General features: G+C 42.3%; 1 protein-coding gene across 13 annotated transcripts; it reads right to left on the bottom strand.

The window, feature by feature from the left end:
* Positions 1-2,962: 2,962 nt before the first annotated feature.
* On the bottom strand, positions 2,963-22,371 carry abi2b (abl-interactor 2b). Of its 13 annotated transcripts, XM_054773182.1 has the most exons (12): positions 22,169-22,371; positions 20,199-20,366; positions 19,928-20,104; positions 18,181-18,198; positions 16,612-16,715; positions 15,169-15,315; positions 10,257-10,381; positions 9,887-10,087; positions 7,570-7,734; positions 7,248-7,331; positions 6,366-6,551; positions 2,963-4,456 (listed from the first exon to the last, which is right to left on the bottom strand). In XM_054773182.1, exons 1-12 carry the CDS (start codon positions 22,283-22,285, stop codon positions 4,281-4,283), a joined length of 1,668 nt encoding a protein of 555 aa, XP_054629157.1. In that variant the 5' UTR covers positions 22,286-22,371; the 3' UTR covers positions 2,963-4,280. The 13 variants fall into 13 exon arrangements, with proteins under 13 accessions (XP_054629157.1, XP_054629187.1, XP_054629167.1 ...); XM_054773212.1 differs by lacking the exon at positions 15,169-15,315 and having other exon boundaries at positions 22,169-22,370; XM_054773192.1 differs by lacking the exon at positions 18,181-18,198 and having other exon boundaries at positions 22,169-22,370.
* Positions 22,372-22,385: the final 14 nt, after the last annotated feature.

Raw genomic sequence — 22,385 nt, 5'->3', positions numbered from 1 at the left:
AACTGAAAATAATGTATAAATTAATTTTAATACTTAAAATAGATTTACAATAATGTAAATACACAGATGTTACAAAGTGTTTATTAGGGGTGTCACAACATTTCTCGTTCCGAAAAAAGCAAGATCGTGGGTACTGGTGTAACCCGCCCTGTTTCGCGCTGCCCGCACCGGGGCTCGAACACAGGAACTTTGTAATGGGAGGCGAGAGCGCTGACCACACGGCCAAAAACCTGGACTGTTGACCGCGTGTTCAGTACAGCTCTCAAGGCATTACCAACATACACTTCCACAGTCTCATAGGCTGGCATCCGCTACACCAGGCCTTGGATGATAATACATGAATCACACAATAAATGAAAGAGAACTGGATCATTTTGCCAGCCTTAATGTACTGTATTGCCATGTGCATGCGTGTCTGTTTCCCTCGTCTCTTGCCTCCAAACAGGCAGGAAGAGAGTTCACTCTGTGCATTGGTTTCGGCACCTCGGCGAGTTTGTTCCACAGAACAACGGCATGAACGGAGCGAGCCCTTATGTCAGTCATACGGTCTCTTTGCCTCGGTGGGGGGAGGCAGGGTTGGTAGCATACACACGTAGTGTGGAAGAGTGTAACGTAGTAGAATTAAATTAGTAGATTGCAATATGTCATATTTTTTCCATTGTACTTTTCTCAAAAGTAATGTTAAAATGTCGTCTAGTCTCCTAGGCCCGATCTCGTGCATCGTCTTGTGAACCGAGTGTCTTCGTGACACCCCTGGTGTTTGTATATTATTTTAGAAATTATTCATAAATACTGTATATCATTAAAAAATTATTTCGACATTAAAATTCAGTATACGTGCACTGTGATTGGCTGGCGAGCAGTCCGGGTGTGTACCCCACCTCTCGCCCAAAATCAGCTGGGATAGGCTCCTGCTTACCCGCGACCCTAATGAGAGTAAGTGGGAAAGAAAATGGATAGATTAAAATTAAATACTTTTAAAGATATTTAGAAAGATGTATGTACACTAACATAACAACTAAAGTCCCTTTGTGTTAAAGGACTTAATTCAGAGTTTGTAAAAAAAAAAAAAAAAAAAAAAAATCAATGTAATGGGACAAATGCAACCACGTACAAACACATTTGAAAATAAACTGAAAAGAACTGATAAATTTTGGATGCCGATACCACCACCGGTATCAATATTTGGCTCGATTCCCCCACCACCTAACCAAAATGGTTTTAAAAAGAGTTCAAGCTGAGCGAGTAGATTGAATGAATGACATTTAGTGGAAACGTGTGATGTGGATGTCAAGCACATAAAAACTAACATGAAAGTTTTCCTGTGTTCAGACACGTCTGCAGCGTGCAGACCTGCATTCCATAGAGAGAAAAGTTCATGATGAAAGATGTCAAATACGCATGCTAAATTATCTAGTGAAGGTCTTCCAGTACATTATTAAAACAGAGAAGGCAATTAAAAAAAAAAAACACAAAAAGCAAAAACGAAGACACGGGTAATTCCTAGCTAGGTTTCATTACTCAACATCAAGTGGCTGTTTGGATTGCAAGTGAGTGGCAGGTAGAAAAGCAGCAGACTGCCAGGACATGCCCTTCTGCCAGGGGTGAAGCACTGAACACAAACACAAACCCTTTCTGCTCCTCATCTCCCCTGTCATTACCCTGTCTGCTCACGCTTTTCACCCCAACATCCGCTGCCTTCTCAGGGCTTTGGATGCAAACCAGCCCATCTGTTTCGTGTGCCAATAAACACCCAAACGCCTGCAAGTCAATCTTATATCTTTATTGTCTTTGTTCTCTGGATTTTTACAAATATGATACTTCTGCAATTCCACTTCAAATGTGCAACACAATGGCGTTATGGACCGTCACATGACCGCCTGACAGGTTCTCCCGCTGACACAATGACGCTACGAGACACCTCCCCTCTTCCCCGCAGGTTAAAAAGCACCTCCTCGGTGGATAGAACACGCTCTTTGGATGAGGCGGGTCAGAACTGCGTCTCTTTTGACGTTTTGGGGACAGCACAGATAACAATGGCATGCAAGACTCAAATACAGACCCACTGGAATATTTATTTTCTCTTTTTTTTTGTTGAAAATAGAGTTTCTGGTTTAAGCACTGAGGCCTTACTAATACCGGACACAGCCAAGCGTATTTGAGATGATGCACCCCTAAAACTGCTGATTGGAGGCATTGAGGGGCGTTTGCGAGGGTTAAAACCAACTTAACACCAAGAAATCCTGCCTGGAGGACATTAAACATCTCCTACTTATCTTCATTCTTCTACATTTCACCACAAATACGTGTGCTTTTTGGTTTAAAAACAAGCCCAGCCACACGCCTCGATATGGCACACGTCTTTGAAATGATGGAAATGCATCATTGCTGACATATGAAAAATAAAAAAGTCACACCATGTCTAAAAATATTAAGACGTTAATTCTTCTTTTTTTTTTTTTTAATTTCTTCCTTCAAGAAGATACATGCCACTCTGCAAATTCATTTTAGGAACGGCAAAATCAAAAGGAAAGGAAAATGACACGTTAAAAAACACCGCAACCCAGCAGCCGGAGGCCGACCTTTTCGCTCCAGCTAAAAAAACGTCTGAAGTGTAGACAAGTCTGGACACAAAGGAAATGCCGACTTATTGCATCGAGTTCACGTTCATCAACTTTCCTTGCATTACAAATGTATTTTATTAATACACTGGAACCTTGGTTTTCATAGGTTTTCATAGTTTGCACAAATATGTCTCGGCCAAACAACGCATCTACGAGTTGGTGACTTGGATAGTGGTTCTTTTAGAGTCAGGACACTAGAGACAGATTCCGGCCAGGGAATCCTTTAACCGTATTTATTATGTGTGCGTGTGGTTAATTTGTTCACAAAACGATGAACAACGCTGTCTCCTTTCAAGCTCTGCGCCGTGCTCCGATGAGGTGTTCAAGCGCACTGCGTATTTCTGAAAGGAATCTGTGCTGCTGCTTTTTTTTTTTTTTTAAGGACTGCAAAAGAAAAAGTTGCAAGTGTGCATGCAAAACTGTTACTATTCTGTGTCCATGATTTCTTATGGAGAAAAATCCAATCGATTTCTGAACGTTTTGGTTTTCATCAGACGTTGTGGAAGAGATTAGTGACAAAACAGAGGATCCACTGTACAGTAAACCCTCGTTTATCCGGGTTTTTGTAGTTAGAGCATAGAAAACGTGTTTATGACCTTCTAATACGTTTTTAAACATTATTAGAGCCCTCTAGATATGGAATAACACCTCTATAGTCACCTTTATGCACCTATTAGCCAATATGGTAGACATAAGAGAAAATAAGACATATAAGACCCAAATAAGACTAATGTTCGCGTGTTACTGTCAATGTGTTCTGCTGCTAGGGGGAGACGAGTGGGGGACCGACAGCAAGCGACATCGAGGGTTCAGAGTTGAGTTTTATTGTGCTTGTGAGCTCATTCAAACCTGCAATAAGAAGCCTGTTGTTCCGGCAATCGCCTCTGGTGCTTGTGTGTCTCAACAAACATTAGTGCCATTATTGACGTCTAGTGACCATCATCACGACGTCTTTGATTGAGTCTTCCCAACTTCATTTAGCCATTTTTATGCGTGACCTTTCTTAAAAAATATATATATGTAAAATTTGCCTAAACATAGATATTTTGGGACTAATAGGCTGCATTCAACCACAAAACAGCATGATTTATGAATATATTTTTTGTAAAACTGTGATAGTTGAAGGGATTATTGTATTGCAATAGAGTAATATGTTTTTTCCTGTGTGTCCAGACTTTAGGGACACCCAGTGTTCAGATTATTCATGTAACAGCTTTAAGGGTCATGTGACCTTCCAGAAGCAAACATCAAATTAAATGGAAAACGTTCTTTGACCCGCCTCCATGTAGCGTGTGTCACGTGAACACACCGCATGGTGTCATCGCTACGGTTGCTTTTCCCGTTTGTCCGAGGGGAAATGTTGGGTGGAATGCTTTCGCCAGCTCCTTCAGCCCCGGTACTAAAGCTGCAACGTGGAAATCTTCCTCAAAATAAATATGTTATCGTGTTATCAAATAAGAGCCATTTGAATAGAACACAAACTTGGCGGGAAAAAGTAGTGGTTGTTTACGTGGCGACGATGCCGTCTGCTTTCTTGTCTACGTGCCATCCCGGAGGTGATCATGCTCTGTCCGTTCAAAGTCTTTGACCTTTATCCCTCGGCTTCCCTCGTTCCCTTCCTCCTCCATCGGCTATCCGCTCCTCGAGGGGCGGTGCTCAGTCAGCGTAGTGCATGATGGACTCCACGTAATTGCCGGGGAAGAGGCCCGTGGTGCCGTTCATCACGCCCTCAAACCAGCCGTCGTCGTTTTTCTTGATCACGTAGATGATGGCGCCCTCCTGGAAGGACAGCTCGTCTTCTTTGTCTCGAGTGTAGTCGTAGATGGCCACCACTGTGGGACGGCGCAGAGACCACATCAGAAACAGGGGGGTTACTCGCTACCAAACAACAACAGGGCTGTCCAAATTTTCTCCAGCGAGGGCCGCACACTGAAAAATGAAAGCATGCGTTGCCTGCAAAAGTTGGCCACTTGACGGAAGTGTTGGCTCACCCCCCTCCAAATGGGGACCATAAGATATACAGTAGTACCTCGCATAACGTAAAACTCCTTTTACGTAAATTCCACTGAACGTAAAGAATTTATATCAAGTTTTTGCATCGTATTATGTAAGGAATTCCATATAACGTAAAGCGTCAAGTCGGTGCAAGCGACAGAGAGACTAACAGAGTACACTTGGTGACGCCTTCTGGCTTCACGCTCTCATTGGCTGATGATCGGGGCAACGCCTACGCTCTTATCTCATTGGCTGACTTATCCAGTGCGTCCAGGTTTGTATGCGAGCTCCCTTCCTCATCGTAGTCGCCCTTAAACTAGTTTACACGCATTGAAATCTCTTCTTAATTTCATTACTTTTCTTTGTGTTAAAGTTACCGTAGTCATGGGCCCTAAACCAAGTGTAAGGGATAAGAAAAAAGGAAAAAGTTGTCGATCGAAACGAAACAGGAAGTTATGCAGAAATTCTGACGCTTCATGCTCTCATTGGCTGATTATCAGGGCACCGCCTACGCTCTTATCTCATTGGCTGACTAATCTAGCGCGTCGGTGTGTTTATGAGAGACATGCTGCTCTGTTCCTCATCGTAGTCGCCCTTAAACTAGTTTGCACGCTTTGAAATCTCTTTTTAATTTGTTTACTCTTATTTGTGTTAAAATTACCGGAGTCATGGACCCTAAACCAAGTGTAAGTGAGAAGAAAAAAAGGGAAAAGTTGTCGATCGAAACAAAGCAGGAAAGGATCCAGAAGCATGACGGTGGTATGAAATGAAGTGATGTTGCTAGACTATACGGCCGTTCCCCATCGACCATTATACCTTATTTACCTTATTTTATATTGGAATGTTACTCTACTATGTTTATGCTGTTTTCTTATATTTTCCCACCATATTTGGTGGACTTTGAATATTTTGAAGGACCAAAGGTGTGAGTTTGGGAAGATCTTGGAACGGATTAGGCTATTTACATGTATTTTACGCTTCGTATAACATAAAATCCCTATAACATAAAGGTTCTTGGAACGGATTATTTAAGTTGTAGGGGCGTCTACTGCATACTGATCATAAATCTGCTTTGACCTGACTGATTCACACAATTTCAAAACTCGTATGCAGTGTCAAGTCTGTACGACGTTCTGGACTCCTGAAAGTGATGCTAAAACAAATCCAATGAAACGTTTGCTAAGCTATTTGACGAAAACAGACACTTCAGCTTTTGTGTTATAGGCAACAAAGCAAATTAGCGTAATATTATTAATAGGGAAGCGGACCAAAAAAAAAAAAAAAAAAAAAAGGTGCCTCGTGGGCTCTAAATGAACGCAGACTATGCCATCCGCAACAAGTACTTGAAGGTGAGACTGTGCAGGTAACGTCTCCAAAGTAATGTGGTGGCCTGACGCTTTTTTCACACCTGATTGCCAACCTTAAAACGGGAGCAGCAGCGCTCGAGTGAGGTGCATTCATGAACAGCAGGATTCTAAACATCAACACAGGAAGGTCGGGGGGGAGAGGTTTGTGAAGACTATTTAAATGATTATTCTGTTCAACTTGCGTGCCGCTAAATTCCGGACTTGTTTTTGGACGAAATCGTAAAGTATCGATTTGGTACAGATGTAGCATGTAAACAAAAAATCTTATTAATAATTAATGTTTCTTTCTTTGATTATACAGCGGGCTAGTAAAAAAAAACAAAAAGCGCTTCAGGCCCCCAGGCCGCACTTTGAACACCCCTACACCGTAAAAGCAGACCTTTCTCCAGGTAGGTGCGCGGCGCCCAGGGCGGGTCCTCTTCTGCGTACGGGTCGCTGTACTCCACCACCGCTGACTCCTCGTCGTCTTCATCGTCCTCGTAGTCCTCCGGCGGGGGAGGGGGAGGTGTCGGCTCCTCAAACACCGGCTCGTCCGCAAGGGGGGGTGGGGGCGGCACGTCCGAGACTAGTGCAAGGCCAAAAAATAATGAATACAGAAACCAAGCAGAATTGAGATAACAAATGAAGGCTTTGGCATTGCCATGCATTTTAGAAGAGGACAACTCCATGCTGTTTGACCTAGAAGGACGAAATGTAACATTCCTCACACTCATGGACACACAGGCATGCTTTAAGAACTTTAATCAACTGTCAATAGCGTCCTCTTGTGTGTTCTGGGCCAATTCATGCTCGAAGCAAAGGAAGAAGTGACACCAAATGACATCTAAAGCAGTGGTTCTCAACTTGTTTGGCCGCGGGACCCACAATTACCCCTTTAATGGACAAAAAGTTTTCAAGCTGCAGGGCGCCGGTCTTCTCCAGCAGATATCTGCAGCTGTGTGTCGGACAGACGGCACATTAAGTCTCCATTCAATGTCCTTCCTCTCCCGCTCAAGCTTAACAAAGTCACCCAGAAACATGGCACGCGCCCTGCGGTCTTCCCCTGCGACGCGCTAAAAAACGGCGCCACTTTTGGGTACCGACCCACCTGTTGAGAACCACTGAGCTAAAGAACCTGTTTCATTTCGAGTCTCAGTCAAACACTTGTCGTTAAGGTTAACTTGCAAGTTGTGGGGCAGAGACGTTACTGAGAAGGCAACATCTAATGCGGTGACGACGGTGTGACAATGGCGACCATGCACAAGGACCTAAAACCACTTACTGGTCTCCTGAACCCGGGCCACAAAGCCCATCAGGGGCAGCTGAGGCGTGATCTGCATGGAAGGGGGAGGGGGAGCGAGTGGGCCTGCAAGTGCCAAAAACAGTGTTGATGCAGACATGGAGGGGATGGGGTGCGGATTGGGCAAAAGTCTTTGTATTTGTACTTTGAATTAGAAATATTTCATTCAAAGTTAATTTAATTTTATAATCTTGTAGCGACTGAAGACCGACTTTATTGACCGAGACTGGAAGCCAATTTAACCAAAAACTACAAATTCATCCTATAGTGCGCACACAAACACTACATCCAATGTATTTTATACCTTGATTCTGGGCAAAGTGTGGTCCCCCGTTGAGCTGGTTCTGGTTGGGGACCACGTTTGGCTGGCCAGTGACAGATGAAGGCCGGCGGTAAGGCAGTGACCCCCCCACGTGGGCGTTCTGAGGCGGCTGCGCCGGGCGGTTCATGCTGGAAAAATGAGGCGCACCTGCACGGAGACGCCACCAGGAGGCAGCAGAGCAAATTTTAGTCTTCATCCCTTGAACAGGGCATCTTTAAATCAAATCCACTTTGCAAATGATGACCATACAAGAAAAGAACAGCAGTGAAGACGTGAACTCAGCCACAGGACGGCTCAATTCTGATGCTCATGCGCATTACTTCACCATGACAAGTAGGGGTGGGCAGATTGATCAAAATATCGAAAGATATAAAGGGTAGTGTCACTATTGGACCAATACCCGTGTCTTTTAGGTTTATTTTCACCAATTTTTTGTTGCGTTATTCATATTACATTGTTGATATGGTTATATTCACAGGTGGTCCTCGGGTTATGAACGAGTTCTGTTCCTAGACTGATGTAAGTGGAGTTTTAGTGTAACCTCAATGCAAAAAAAAAAAAAAAAAAAAAAAAAAAAAAAAAACAATAGCAGCCAATAGTTTTTGCTGGTTTACTTCTTTTACACTATTGACGCCAACAATTGTATGTAATAAAAGGAAATATAATTGTTTATCATTAACTGATGCCAGACCCGACCGCAATAAGTGAATTTCCGCTAAATAGGATTCTTTATTTATAAATGTAATATTTTTGTAGTTAGAGCATTGACAACCTGTTTAAAACCTTCTAAATACAGTTTTTAAAATTAGAGCCCTCTAGACATAAAATAGAACCTCTATAGTCACCGTTACACTCCTATAACTCAATATAATGTAGTAAACAAAAGATGAAATAAGACATAAGACTCGTGCTTGTGTGTGTTGCTGTAAATGTCCAACTGATAGGGGAGCTGATTGAGGCGCGGACAGGAAGTGATGTCGGGGGTTCAGAATTGAGTTTTAGCTTGGCGTGGGTTACGGCTGCAACAGTAGCCCGTGTTAGGGATTAGCGTGCCTGATGCGAGATCATTCAAACCTGCAACAAAAGCCTGCTGTTCCGGCGATCAAGTCTGGTGCTTGTGTGTCTCACCCAATATTATAGTAACATTACTGACATCTAATGACCATTGTAGAATACTACATATCATCACATCTTCAAATGCGCCTTGTGAACGCCTTTTTCTTTTTACTTCATTTAGCCATTTTTATGCTTGAACTTGCTTAATTTAGGCAAAAATTACATAAAATCCACTGATTAATTTAATCTGATGATTAAATTAAATCATAGGAGTGTTTTTCGGTTAACGTAAAAAACGTACGCCCTAATTTTGCCTCAGTTTGTGTGCATTTTTCGGTTAGTGTACAACATGGCACGTGTCTTGTCGTGTTATTAATACACTGCATGAGTCCAACTTCGTTCCTCACGTATTTTTAAATGACAAAACATGCTTGTTGGCATCCTATTAGCTTGGAACTACATGGAAACAGGAACCAGAATCTAGCTGCGTTGCCCGTCTTATGTCATCAGCGTTTGGGTAAAAAAAAAAAAAAAAAAGAGGGGGGGAAAAAAAAAGGTACGGATTCATTAAATTTAAATTATTTCTTAACTCACCCAGGTATTAACAAGCTAGAGATGGCTCTATTACACCCAGATCACGCACAATAGACAAACCAATTTATACTGTACATAATACTGAACCATCTACTTTAGAGCTGCTCCCCCTTTATCGGTTTGTTGCTCCTGGTAAGGACGTGGGTTGATTCACTCGTCTGTTAGCAATCAGAAGGACCTGGTAGTTCTCTCTAACTAAGAACTAGTCTTTGTCCTGTATTTTATTTTGTTTATTCTGATTACAATCATGATCAACAAATTAAAGGCAAAATTAAAAAAAAAATAAATCACAAAATCATTCAAGAATATTGAAAATCTTCAAGTAAAAAGTATCCGTATTGGCAGTCCTGTACTGGCTTGGCATCACATCGATATCAAAATCTGCAGTATCGCCCACCCCTATGGCAAGACAGCTGACAGTAGCTGCGAAGGATGGAAATAAGCAGTGGGATTGTGGCAAGAGTGGTGCGATTATTCAAGCATGCGATATCAAACACACACTTGCTGCTACCCAGAGCTTCTACAAATAGTCCTCATTAAAGACATGAATTTTCTGGTCATACTTCGAACTTCACACATCTGCATATGGAGAACAAAACCCGTCCCAGATGAGCAGATGGGTGGGGGGGCTTTTTCCACATTTACTCACCTTGTGCAGGGTTGCCACAAGTGGCGGCTCCTGTGCCAGTGGGGGCTGTGGAAGTGGGGAGTTGGGGAGGGGGTGGGGGTACATGCGGGATCTCAATAGGAGGGTTAGAGGCCTGGTGGGGGCCATCAAGAACAGGAGGCATGGGGCCTGGGGTGGTGGTAGTGTTGGGCGTTTGCTTAGTTGTGTTGGATGGAGCTGGGGCTGAGGGAAGTGTGAAAACAAGGTGAGAGAGAGGAAGAGAGGAGAAAAAAGTGAGGTAGAGGGGGAAAGCGCTACAATACTCAGGGATCATTCGCAGGTCATCTACCTTTTGGTATCAACAAGCTTGATATGAAGCAATTTAGTGAATTATGGCACACATCAGTACTACCTGGAAAGGCGGTGGGCGGGGCTGGGGTTGGCACAGCAATTGGCACTCCCACGCTGCCGCTGCCACTGTTCTCCCGGCTGCTGCTGCGACTACTGCTGGGGTGGCTGCCGCCGCTGCTGCCACTGCTGGTGGTGGGTCAGCAAACAGGTCAGCACTTAAAACATCATTAACACACTGCAATGCCCTCCCCCCATTCACAAATAATTCAAGAATTCAAGAAAACCTCCAAAAAAATATGATCTCGCTGCCACATAGGCATCTTTGTCAACAATCACATCTACAATAAAGGGGAGAGTAAGGTTACATGTTCCGTTTCCCCATTCATTTTATATGCATTTTGAATGTTTTTCAAAATGCAAAGTGAATTTTTAAACCTGTGACATGTTTTATGTTAACCTTTTTTGTGTTGTAACTGTTATTTAGCGAAGAACTACAGGGTCAACCGCTGAGGACATCCTGTACAGGTGACGGACCTGCCTTCGACTTCCGCTTTGTGATAATCATACGTTTTGGCATTTAAAAAAATACATTAAAAGTTGGACTCAGGCAGTATATTAATAACACGACAAGGCATGGGCCATATTGTACACTAAACGGAAAATGTACGCAAACCCGGGGCAAAATTTTTGCTGTAAATTTTCGACGTATGCTAACCGGAGGTTCCACTGCATGAATATGTAAATCGTATATATATATATATATGTGTGTGTGTGTGTGTGTACATATATATACACACACATTCATTTTATTTAAAGACAAAGCTTTGTCAGGGCCCCAAATGGCTGCACTTTGGACACACCAACATTTTATAGCTAGAGGAATGTTATTACAGCTGGAACTAATCAATGCATTACAACTAAAATTATGAAATATTTAAATGTGATTAGTCAGTTTTAAATGAACCATGATTAATCACCATTTGCAACTGTGTTAAATCTGCCCATTTTTACTGTATTTTATGAACAGAAAGAAATGACAGGACGGAATTATATATGAATGTATAAATACAGTATACTGTATGTATGTATGTATGTATTAACAGCTGCAAATAAACAGAAAATTTAAATCAAGCGAAAAGATAGCACACATCTAAAGATCCGTTTGCCTAACACTTGTATCTTTAATTGGAGCAGAACATCTGAATCACATTTGAACCGTGTTATTACGAGCAATTAGGGGGTTCTTTCAAAGACATCACGTAATTTAAAGTAAATTTAGTTTTCAGTGTATTTTCTAGGATTTCCCAGCACACTTAAATGCAACAAATTGTACTTCCACAGTAAGAGTTCTGAAGTGAGTGATAACAATATCCACTTTGTGTTTTTCTTTATCTTTCTGTTCAATTACACCACACATACTGTACATGCATAAAGAAGCTGTTGTGATGTTTGGAGTGTCCCTGAATGCATGTTGAATTCCTTTAATGAGAATGATGACACGTCGCTCCAAAGAAGAATGGACTAGAGACGTGTTTGTGAGTTGGAGATATAGATGTGTGTGTGTGTGTGTGTGTGTGTGTGTATACACTCCTGATCAAAATCTTAAAGACCAGTCGAAAAATTGCTAGAATTAGCTTTTTGCACATCTTAATGAGGTTTTAAGTAGAGCTACAATATGCAAAAACAAGAAGGGCGAGTGAGACAAAAAGCACTTTATTTATTAAAGTAATTTATTGAAAACAACAATTCAACTGAAATAGGCTGTTTATCAGCTGATCAAAAGTTTAAGACCATCTCTCCCCCGCCCAAAAAAAAAAAAAATCACAAAAAAACTCTCTAAACCAGAACAAAAAATTTTCCCAGTAGGACTCACTAATGAGTAGCTCCACCGTTCTTGTTAATCAATTCAAAAATAGGTTTGGGCATGCTTGATGCGAGTGTTTCCAGGAGGCTAGTGGGAACATTGCTCCAAGTGGTGAAGATGGCTTTACGAAGGGCATCAACTGTCTGGAACTGATGGCCATTTTTATAAACTTCCCTTGCCATCCATCCCCAAATGTTCTCTATGGGATTTAAATGAGGGGAACATGCATGATGGTCCAAAAGAGTGATGTTATTCTCCCTGAAGAAGTCTTTGGTCAAGCGAGCATTGTGAACTGCAGCGTTGTCCTGTTGAAGAACCCAGCTGTTACCACACAGACGAGGGCCCTCAGTCATGAGGGATGCCCGCTGCAACATCTGCACGTAAGCGGCCGCCGTTTGACAACCCTGCACCACTTGAAGCTCCGGTGTTCCACTGAATGAAAAACCACCTCAGGTCATGATGGACCCCCCTCCACTGTGCCGGGTAGAAAACATCTCAGGTGGGATCTCCTTGTCATGCCAGTAACGTTGAAAGCCATCTGGACCGTCAATTTAACATTTTTTCTCATCAGAGAATAAAACTTTTTTCCACCTTTCAATGTCCCATGTTTGATGCTCCCTGGCAAAGTCTAAACGGGCAGTACTATGCACATGACAATAAAACTCTCTTGAATCTTGAATCTTGAATCTTTTGTGGCATTGAAGGAGACGAGGTCTTTGAATTCCTTTTTTGTTTTTTTTTAAGCCCTTTTCCCGCAGATGCCCTCTGATGGTTATTGCACTGCAGTCGGCACCAGTAAGGGCCTTAATGTGGGTGGAAGACCGCCCTGTGTCTTGATGGACAGCCAATCGTATCCTCCGGCTCAGCGCAGGTGTGATGTTTTTGGGTCTACCACTTGACTTTTTTGTTCCATAGTGCTCAGGAACTTTCAAAAGATTTAGAATGGACTGTCTTTCTGCGCCCAACCTCAGCAGCAACGGCACGCTGCGAGAGGCCTTGCTTATGCAGCTCGACAATCCGACCACGTTCAAAAAGAGAAAGCTTCTTAGCTTTAGCCATCAGGAGGGCATGACAGTGTGAATGCCTGATAGGAAATGAACATTTTGAGTAGATTTTGGCTTTACAGCCTCTGGTCATAAACTTTTGATCAGTTGATAAACAACCTATTTCATTTTTTGTTGTTGTTTTGTTTAAATTACAAGTTGCAAATGTTTTTTGTCTCACTCCCCCCTCTAGCTTTTGCTTATTGAAGCTCTACTTAAAACCTCATTAAGATACAAATGTGCAAAATACAAATTCTAGCAATTTTTCAACCAGTCTTAAGATTTTGATCAGGAGTGTAGTTGTGTTGGAATTGCACTGCTGTTGATATACAAGAGCATCACTGTGTGTGTCCCTGTGGGAATTCTACACTGTGCCGCCTCCTGCCGTCATAACAGAAAGGTGTGCTTTACCTGGTGCGCATGTGTTAATTACACACAAAAAAGTAATGTACTTGTAATAATTCAATCAATTAGTTACCCCCGTTAACATGTTATTTTGACAGCTCTAATTACCACAGTAATTTGTTTTTGCAAATGTTGATCCAAAATCAGAGAAGGTGTTCACAGAGGCGGGCTCTGAATGAGTCGTACACACACAGGAAATAATGTACTACAGGCCCACCAATCACAGCCTTTGCAGTTCACGAGGTTGAATTTTTTTCACGCTATGAAAGAAGGTTTTCAGGGAGGAGAGGACCGGTGTAGTGTATGCTGGCGTTTCGATACATAAGCATAATCCAGGTTTCACAGACTGAACGCCAAACCGACGCCAGTAAAATGCAACAAAATGTGAAGCTGGAAGAGCAGCAAAGCGTATTGTAGTGTAAAAATACGTGCAGAGTAAGAAAAACACATACATATTGGCAGGTCTGCACTAATAATGAAAGGATCACCTCACCACGCCTCGATTTTCTTTTTTTGGGGGCAAGTTACTATAGTAGATTCAGCACCGACCATGTCAGAGAAACACACAGACGTGCTGCCATCTTGTCAGTTTGCATGGGCTGTTATATTTTTGACATAGTACAGAGACACATGGCAACGCGAGCACACAAAGACAAGACGTGATGGGCAGGAAGCAGAGTTGAAGTGGGATGACAAGGATGGATGCTGTGCAGCAGAGAAGCTACCCCATCAGTTTTGGGGCACAAAATATTCCAAACCTTTGGCCAGTTACTTAACTCAAATCTCTCCTGTACTCAAGTGGAATAGAAGGACTAATTATTATCCCACAAGTGCCATTTTCCAGAATAAGAGTTGGGTCTTGGTACGGGTCAGTGGAGATGGCAACTATTAAACAGACTATGACCAACATTACAAGTGTCTTTATATGGCCCTAATTTCTGTGAATGCTATGCCAGGCTGGGTATTCACCAGGTGGGGAATAAAGAGCAGACAGGGGTAAAAGGTGATGACTCGAAACGAGGACTGTTCAGCGGTGGGTCAAGTTTAAGTGCAAGATAGGAGAAAGGGGAGGAGGTAAGGGAAGACGGGCTGCGGTCTAGACGTACACTCTGGAACAAAATCCTTACACCAGATTGTAAGTAGGGCATCAAGATGCAAAAAGAAGAAACAGGCGCAAGACAAGAAATTACGGTCTTCAGTTGATTGAAAACTGCATTTAAACTCTCAGAGGTTTAAGGTTTAAAATCTGCACTAAAATCTGGCTTTTATGTCACGTTATTACATTCACACTGTTGTGACATCCTGATGGCAAAGGCAAAAGGCTTTCTTGCCTTTTATAGCTCTTCATCAGGGTGAGCAACCACAACTCTCGTCTTCTATTTAGCTTCTTAGCGTCCTTCGTAGCAAACGATGGTAATTACGGGGGTGTTACTGCCGCCGGAGCTTATCAATGCGTTACAGCATTCTCACCGAAAAATAAAGTGTAAACCAGATTTTAGGGCGAATTTTCTCTGCTCCTTTTTCTTCTTTTTGTATTTTTATGCTTTACTGACAACCTGGTAACAATTCACCAGCGCTAAAATCTAATTACTTGTGAATTAAGTCTTCAGATTTTGTTCAGGAGTGTAAGTAAGGCATGCTGGGGAGTTGGGAGGGGGTACCTGTACGTGCGGTTCCTCTGATTAACAGATGCAGTGCGTGCTGGGCTCTGCAGGGGATGCGCCATGTTGCGCGTCGGACTCGAGACGTAGTCGTTAGGGACGACAGGAGGACGCACTGGTTCAAGCGTCCTATATGGGGAGTGCCGCCTGTGAGAGGGTCAGGAAGTTGAGGGGAGGGGCATCCACAGAGAATTGTAGGAAAGGGGAAGGGGGAGAGCAGGAAACAAACAAGTGCAAACTTAAAAAAAATGGGGAATGACAGGTGGAACGTTGGGGCTGGCTGGGGCGAATCCACAGGTGGCAACAGCTGGATGCAGCACTCTCCTGCCGGGAACACAGCCAGGCTAAAGCTAATCAATCTAACGCCAACAATGCAGATGAGCTCAAAAACACAAGCTATCCTATTACCCAAATATAACCGCATTTCTCCCTGGAAAAGCATCTGAAAATCTTTTTTTCATGGTCTAGAGATGTGGTCTGCATGCAAACCAGCAGATGGTGCCTTCTCACCAAGCAAGAGCTTTTCTCGCACGGGCATCAGCTCACAGAAAGCTCACAAAATCACCAGAGGTGCTGGTATGGCATACTGCATGGGTGCCTCGCTACACTGTAAGCTTCCAGTTCATTTACTGACACTGAAAAACTAGTTTTCTGAGTCTAGAAAAAACTTTTTTTTGTTTTGTTTTTAAAGAAGGCACACGCACAGAAAGGCAGATGTGTTATCCTTGATATTTTGAAGGGGGATGAAACTTAATGACACGTGATCTAGCCTTAAAGTCATGTGATAGCATATGCAAGACCACCCATCTCTGAGGCTGAGCATGGTTGCCATGGCAAAATGTTGCTATGGAAAATATGGGGCAGCCAGGAGTGGGCAAGCTGGGGCGCACGCACGCGCACACACACACGCACACACGCGCGCACACACTAAGAGCAAGTTGGGAAAAAAAAACAACTAAAAATATGATGTCAGTCTTGAGCCAAAGACTGTGGCGGAGGATCCATCATGGAGGTGTAGCTGTGGTTACATGCTGCTTGCGAAGACAAAAGACACAAAAAACACAGCTCGGAAAGTCACTACGAGGACGGGTCACAGTCGCTCACAAATCCAAGGTACAATTTTTAAAGTGAGAAAAAACACACACACACACGCACGCATGCACGCACACGCAATCACGCATACACACACACACACACAGACAAAAACAGCGCTTCAGGAAAGTCCCCAGAGTGAATGCAGCATTTTCCCCCTGGGATTAGGTACACAATCAACAAACACAACAAAAATATGTAGAAAATCTGCTGATTTTTTAACATTTGCATAGCATGCACCTCTAGTATAAAAGATGTTGGTCATTCTCATTCACTCGGCGTCAACGAGACGACATCTGTGTGGACCTTATGGTCTGAGTTAAGTGGGCCACAAATATGCAGGTTACATACCCAAGGGTCCCTTTCCCGCTCACGGGTGGGCTGGGGGGCTTCTGTGTAGGGGGGTTCGTGCGAGGGAGTCCGCCTCCTCCAGCTTTCATACTCTGAGCGCTGGCCTACACGGACAGAAGTGCGATGAAATTTGAGATATTTCACAGCAGGGAAACAAACAACAGTCTCTTAAAAGGGTCCCTGACTTGATTCATCAACTTTGCTTAAATATGTTATACTATATATTGTTTGTAATTATGTTCTACATTGTTCGATTTTTTTTAAGCGAACAGTAAATTTGAAAAAAAATTACATTTATAGTTGAGCCAGCTAAAGCAGAGTAAACAAACGCTTCTCGAGGTTGATCGTCGACTTGGTTCAGTATATTTTTCATCAAAATAGTAGTCATGCCATAACATTGTGTTGCTGTTGGATGTTTGTGTTACTGTACGTTTCTTTTGTTTTTTTCCCAAAAGAGGAAGGTTTTAGACAACAATGGACAGAGGAACTACAGAGAATGAGAGGCGGCTGGACGCCCACCTCAAGTTTTGTCCTTTGCAGTGATAATTTCACTGATGACTGCTTCCAAGGAACGCCTTTACTTAAAGCATTTGGCTTGAAAGCACGGTATAAACGCATTTTGAAAAAGGATGCTATTCTGCCGGAAAAAAACAAAACAAACAACAACCACTACTTCAAAGTTGGCGCAAAAGAGTAAGTCATGCCTTGTTTACATAATGTCTTCTTAGCACTATTCCACGATAGCAACAAGGCTACAAAGCATTATAAAGTACATGTTATATAAACATCTTTTCACAGCAATATGCTTATGGGGGAGCGGGGGCCGTGGCTGGCAAACATTTTTTCCTCAACGTGTGGCCACATAAAACAGGCTAATAAAGACCCTTTTATGTTCATTAAGAAGCCGATTTAAAACAATAATTGAAGGATAAGCAACTCCAGAGTAATTTACACTTGAAGGTGACCAATCTTCATCTCCATAGCTTAAGGCTTAAGTCCATGTTCTGCAAGTTCTCTATTTCATCTCCAAATGTTTCTTCCTCCTCGAAAACTATTGACATCGCTCAAATCTTCGCTATAATCACTGTAAACATCATCTGTCTCGTATACCGCCATGTTTGTGTAGCTGAGTGATAGTACTCTGATGATGTCACTTCCACAAATGAGGCTGAACTGCGAGAGCTAGTAGGTGGTGCCATGAACTAGAAATGTCCTTTCTGAAAATTTACCGTTCCCTTTCAAAAATGTACAACATAATTACAAAAAATATCTAACATATTTAAGCAACGTTGATAAATATGTCAGGGACCCTTTAAACACTGTTTAAAAGGATTAGTTGGACATTTTAAACCCTTTTAAAATGGCAACTTGATTTGATTTTGGCTCAAGCCCTGCGCCAATAAGCTTAATTTTGCAGAATGTCAAACTCCTCCTTAAAAAACAAACAAAAAAAAAAACACACAAAAAAATCAAATCTCAATACTTTCAAAGCAAGCCACAAAAACAACAAATGAAAATCCAGAAAGCAACCCCCTTCCTCTTGCGAGGGGCGAGCTTTGAAAAGCTTACCTTAAACCTTTGCAACCACTACAGTTGATTACAAAGAATAAATAAAAAGGCGAGCAGAGAGAGAAAAAGAGAAGAAATCAGCAGATTAGTGTGCAATAGAAGAGAGGAAAACAATAACTCAAGTAGTTTCAGAATTAATTTCAGGAGCCTAATCAAACACATGGTGTCAGGTCATCAAAAATAAGCTTGTATAAGCGTCATCTTAAAAGAAGCACCAAAAAAGCAAAACGAAATAAAAGAGGATGTGATGGATAAGTAACAAGAAGCACAATTCTGCTCTCAGCTTTGCTCAGTTTTACATGGAAATATGAATAATTACACTTCAATGGGTCTTTCAGCCACCCAAATTTGCCACGTGTGCATCAATCAGTAAAAGTGTAATGCCTTCTGCCAGCCACCAAATTCTAAATCAATGTTTTGCTTCAGATACATAGCGTTGACAGCACATCCTCATACAGTCGTAGCTAGAAATGATCATCTCGGGTACATACAGTGGAACCTCAGTTATCGTACAATACTGTTGTATTTTACCCCTTGGCACGTTGAATGTTGTGGTATTAATAAAAGATATTACTCCCAGCATTGCTTGTTTATTCAGCCATCGTGGATCATACACCCAAAACCAAATATGCATTTTGCATTGGTTTCTGCATGTAAAACTACAATTGTTATGTATGTTCATTAAAAGTGTTTTGTTAACATTTTTGGGTGTCTGGAACGGATTACAGTAATCCCTCGCCACTTTGTGATTCAAATTTCGCAGCTTCACTCTATAATATTTTTTTTTAATCTATAAGAAGTCTTGCCGTTTTGTGGTTGAAAATGGCTTATTATTAGTCCAAAATTAGGCATATATAAGCAAATTTGACATATTTTTGTCTAAATTAAAGTATTTTCAAAAATAAAAATGGCTAAATTAAGTCAAATACTAAGGCATTCAGAAGATTCAAAGGCATTGTGATGATATGTAGTACTCTACGCTGGTCACTAGGTGTCAGCAATATTACTGTAATGCTTGGTGATACACACAAGCACAAGACTTCATTGCCAGGCTTTTATTGCAGGTCTGAATGATCTCACAACAGGCACAACAATCCCTGACACAGGCGACTGTTCCGGGCGTAACCCACGTCAAGCTAAAACTCAACCCCGAACCCCCGATGTCACTTCCTGTCAGCCCCTCCACTAAAGGTCCCCTAGCACCAAACACATTTACAGCAACACACACAGGTACGAGACTTACTTATGTCTTATTTTCTCTTATTATGTCTACTATATTGGGTAATAAAAGGATAAAGATGACTATAGGGTTGTTAGTTCATGTCTACAGGGCTCTAATGTTAAAAACTGTATTTAGAGCATTGTAAACAGATTTTCTATGCTCAAGTACAAAATATGACATTTATAAATAAGGAATCCTACTTAGCAGAAACTAACTGCGATAAATGAGGGATTACAGTACTTTACATCGCTTCCTATGGGAAAAATTTACGCTATTTTTGGTACGGAATAATAACAAAAACAGAGGTTCCAATGTACATTGTTTCGGTAAATGGTAAATATCGAACACGACTTACATCCTGGTTCACGCTAGCTTCTAGTGAAATTGTTTTTTTTCTTCCGTGAGTTGTCAGTGAAACTTGCGAATCAGTATTTTACTTCTAAAAGGTATTTTATTGTCATTTAATAATTTAATGTCTTTGAAAGATTAGACACCGGCATGGCAGCAGACGTGAGTGACTTTTACCTTGACTCCGTGGCCCATGTCATCCAGCAGGCTGTAGTCAATGGGCTTGCGGATGTAGCGCACGGGCCTCTCTGGATTGGCGGGGGCGATGATCTTGTGTGTGCGCGATGTGTTCTTGTTGGTGGTGAGAATGCCGATCTCCCGCCTGGCCACCTTCTCCTTGTGAATGTCCACCGTCTGAGGACAGCGATACATTTTCTTAAGATTCTCAGGAGACGTCTTCGTGGCTCGAGCCTTCCACGCCCCTAGTGTGCATGTCAGCCCCGCCCACCTGAGAGATGTGGTTGATGGAAGACTCCATGCGACGTAGCTGCGAAGCCTGGATGTCCAGCATCTGCAGGACATTGTTGGCCAGCGTGTTGATCAGGTATGCCACACTGGCCAGGGACTGGGTGGTGTAGTTCTTGGTCTCCTCCAGCGCTCGCTGCTTGTCTGGAGACTGTGGAGGATTACTCAGGTTAGCGATCATTCACTGTGTAGCCTCTCACAACAACAACGTGAATGTAAATTGTTGGTCGCCTCTCTGAGACTGCTTTGGTGGAGTTTTTCCTTGCCTCCGTCGCCAAGTGCTTGCTCATATGGGGTTCAGTTGGTTTCTCTTTTCATTTATGGAGGAGCATGATCACAGACCTACCTCATGTGTGAAGCACCTATATACACAATATATATAAATATATATTTACATTTTAAAATAAATATAATAAAAATAAATAATAGTAAAAGTAAACAAAACAAAAAAAGGTGAAATTTTTGGAAAATTAGGTTGTGAAAAAGTTATGACAATATAGTCAAAATATTATGAGAACAAAGTCATATTACCAGACTTTTTGGGTTTCAAGCAAGAGGTGTCAGAAAAGTTACCAAAGAGATACCTCGCTTGTGGCGGCCAAGCCTTCATAGTGATCCTTTAATGTCGGCTCTTCCTATCATTGTGAGGCAGAATTCTCCAAGCGTTGGATTGTTCGCCCGAAAACGTAAATTGGGATTAGACCGTCGTGAGCCAGGTTAGTTTCACCCTACTGATGACATGTTGCTGGAATTGCGGCCAGTCCATCCTTCGAGTTTTCAGTACGCGGCCCTCGCTGGAAAAAGCTTGGACACCCATGCACTACATAAATAAAATGGAATTAAAAATGTATTTTTGTGTACATCAATCACACGTAGGTATATGCAAACGGCCGTGAGCGGAAGTTATTTTAGGTCCAAAGGAAATTTTCGACGATTTTTATTCAATTTAATTGTGAAAAATAGACTTTTTTTGCAACATATGCGAGCTGGCAGTGGTGTTTGATATGTTTTGTTTAAAAAAAGTGTAATCTTGAGTCCGCTGCACACAGTCTCGTTTAGTTTTTTGTGTTTGTCACTCTTATTCAACTGTAAAAATCACCATTGTTTTGTTCGTTGAATACATCACTGAACAGATGTCGAAATCCACTTGGAGAATTCCGAATTGGCAACAAGATGCACAGCGAAAAACTGAATTTAAAATCAGTGCAACCACTCGAAAACCTGTCTGACAAGCTTTTCCAGGATTTCAGAAATCCCACATGCAACACTTCACCTCTCGCACAGGCTAAAATGACATTCCGATACACAAAGATGCAACCCTCACAGGCCATGCAGTCCTGCAATAACTTACTGTGATTAAATATAAGACTTGTTGCGGATTCTAAATTAACATTTAAGGTAAAAAAAAAATAATAAAATAGGCAAAACAACGCATGACGAATTGCAGTGCGCTTGGACAAGATCATAAATCAGCCACGGCTGTGACACTTATTAGCCTCTGTCAATTCATCTGGCTTCTGATCTCGTCCGGTAGCCACGATGAGGTGACAGCCCGATAACAAACGTCAGTGGGAAGGTAAACTGATTACCATAATTGCGTCAGTTTTAGTGGTGGGGAAACGTAGCTGATCCTAAATCGCTGTAAGCTACCTGGCTAACGTGATAGCTCACGGCGTGTGTAAAAGGCACACACATGAACACGCGAAAGAGAGCCAACGAGAGCATTTAACACACCCACGCACACGCGCATCGGGACGTGGAAAATATATGTAATTTTTCCATACCACCGGACTGTTAGTTTGCTAATAAGGAATCCCATATTGTTGGCTTGATAACAAGGCATCCCCATCGAAAGAACTAGCAACAGCTAGCCGAGCAGCACTTAGCCCATCGGTTTGCGGATATTCATCAACAAAATGACCAGCGGTCCTATTTTATGACAACCAAACTCGCCTGGACATAGTTGTTCTCGCAATACTCGGCGACTCGTTCCAAATTGGTGAAACTATCCAGCAGAGCGCTTCGTCCCGCTGGAATTTCCTCCTCCAGAAGCATTTGTAACTCCGCCATTTTCACATCTTTTAGCTGGGCAGCGTGTGCTCGCTGGCGACTCTGGCGGTTGCGTGCGGTACTGCAGGTGTCGCCGGCTGCTAAGGGTGTGTGTTGGGGT

The sequence above is a fragment of the Dunckerocampus dactyliophorus genome, chromosome 1 (genome assembly GCF_027744805.1).
Source record: "Dunckerocampus dactyliophorus isolate RoL2022-P2 chromosome 1, RoL_Ddac_1.1, whole genome shotgun sequence".
Taxonomy (NCBI): Eukaryota; Metazoa; Chordata; class Actinopteri; order Syngnathiformes; family Syngnathidae; genus Dunckerocampus; species Dunckerocampus dactyliophorus.
This window is presented reverse-complemented; position numbering and strand designations above follow the sequence as displayed.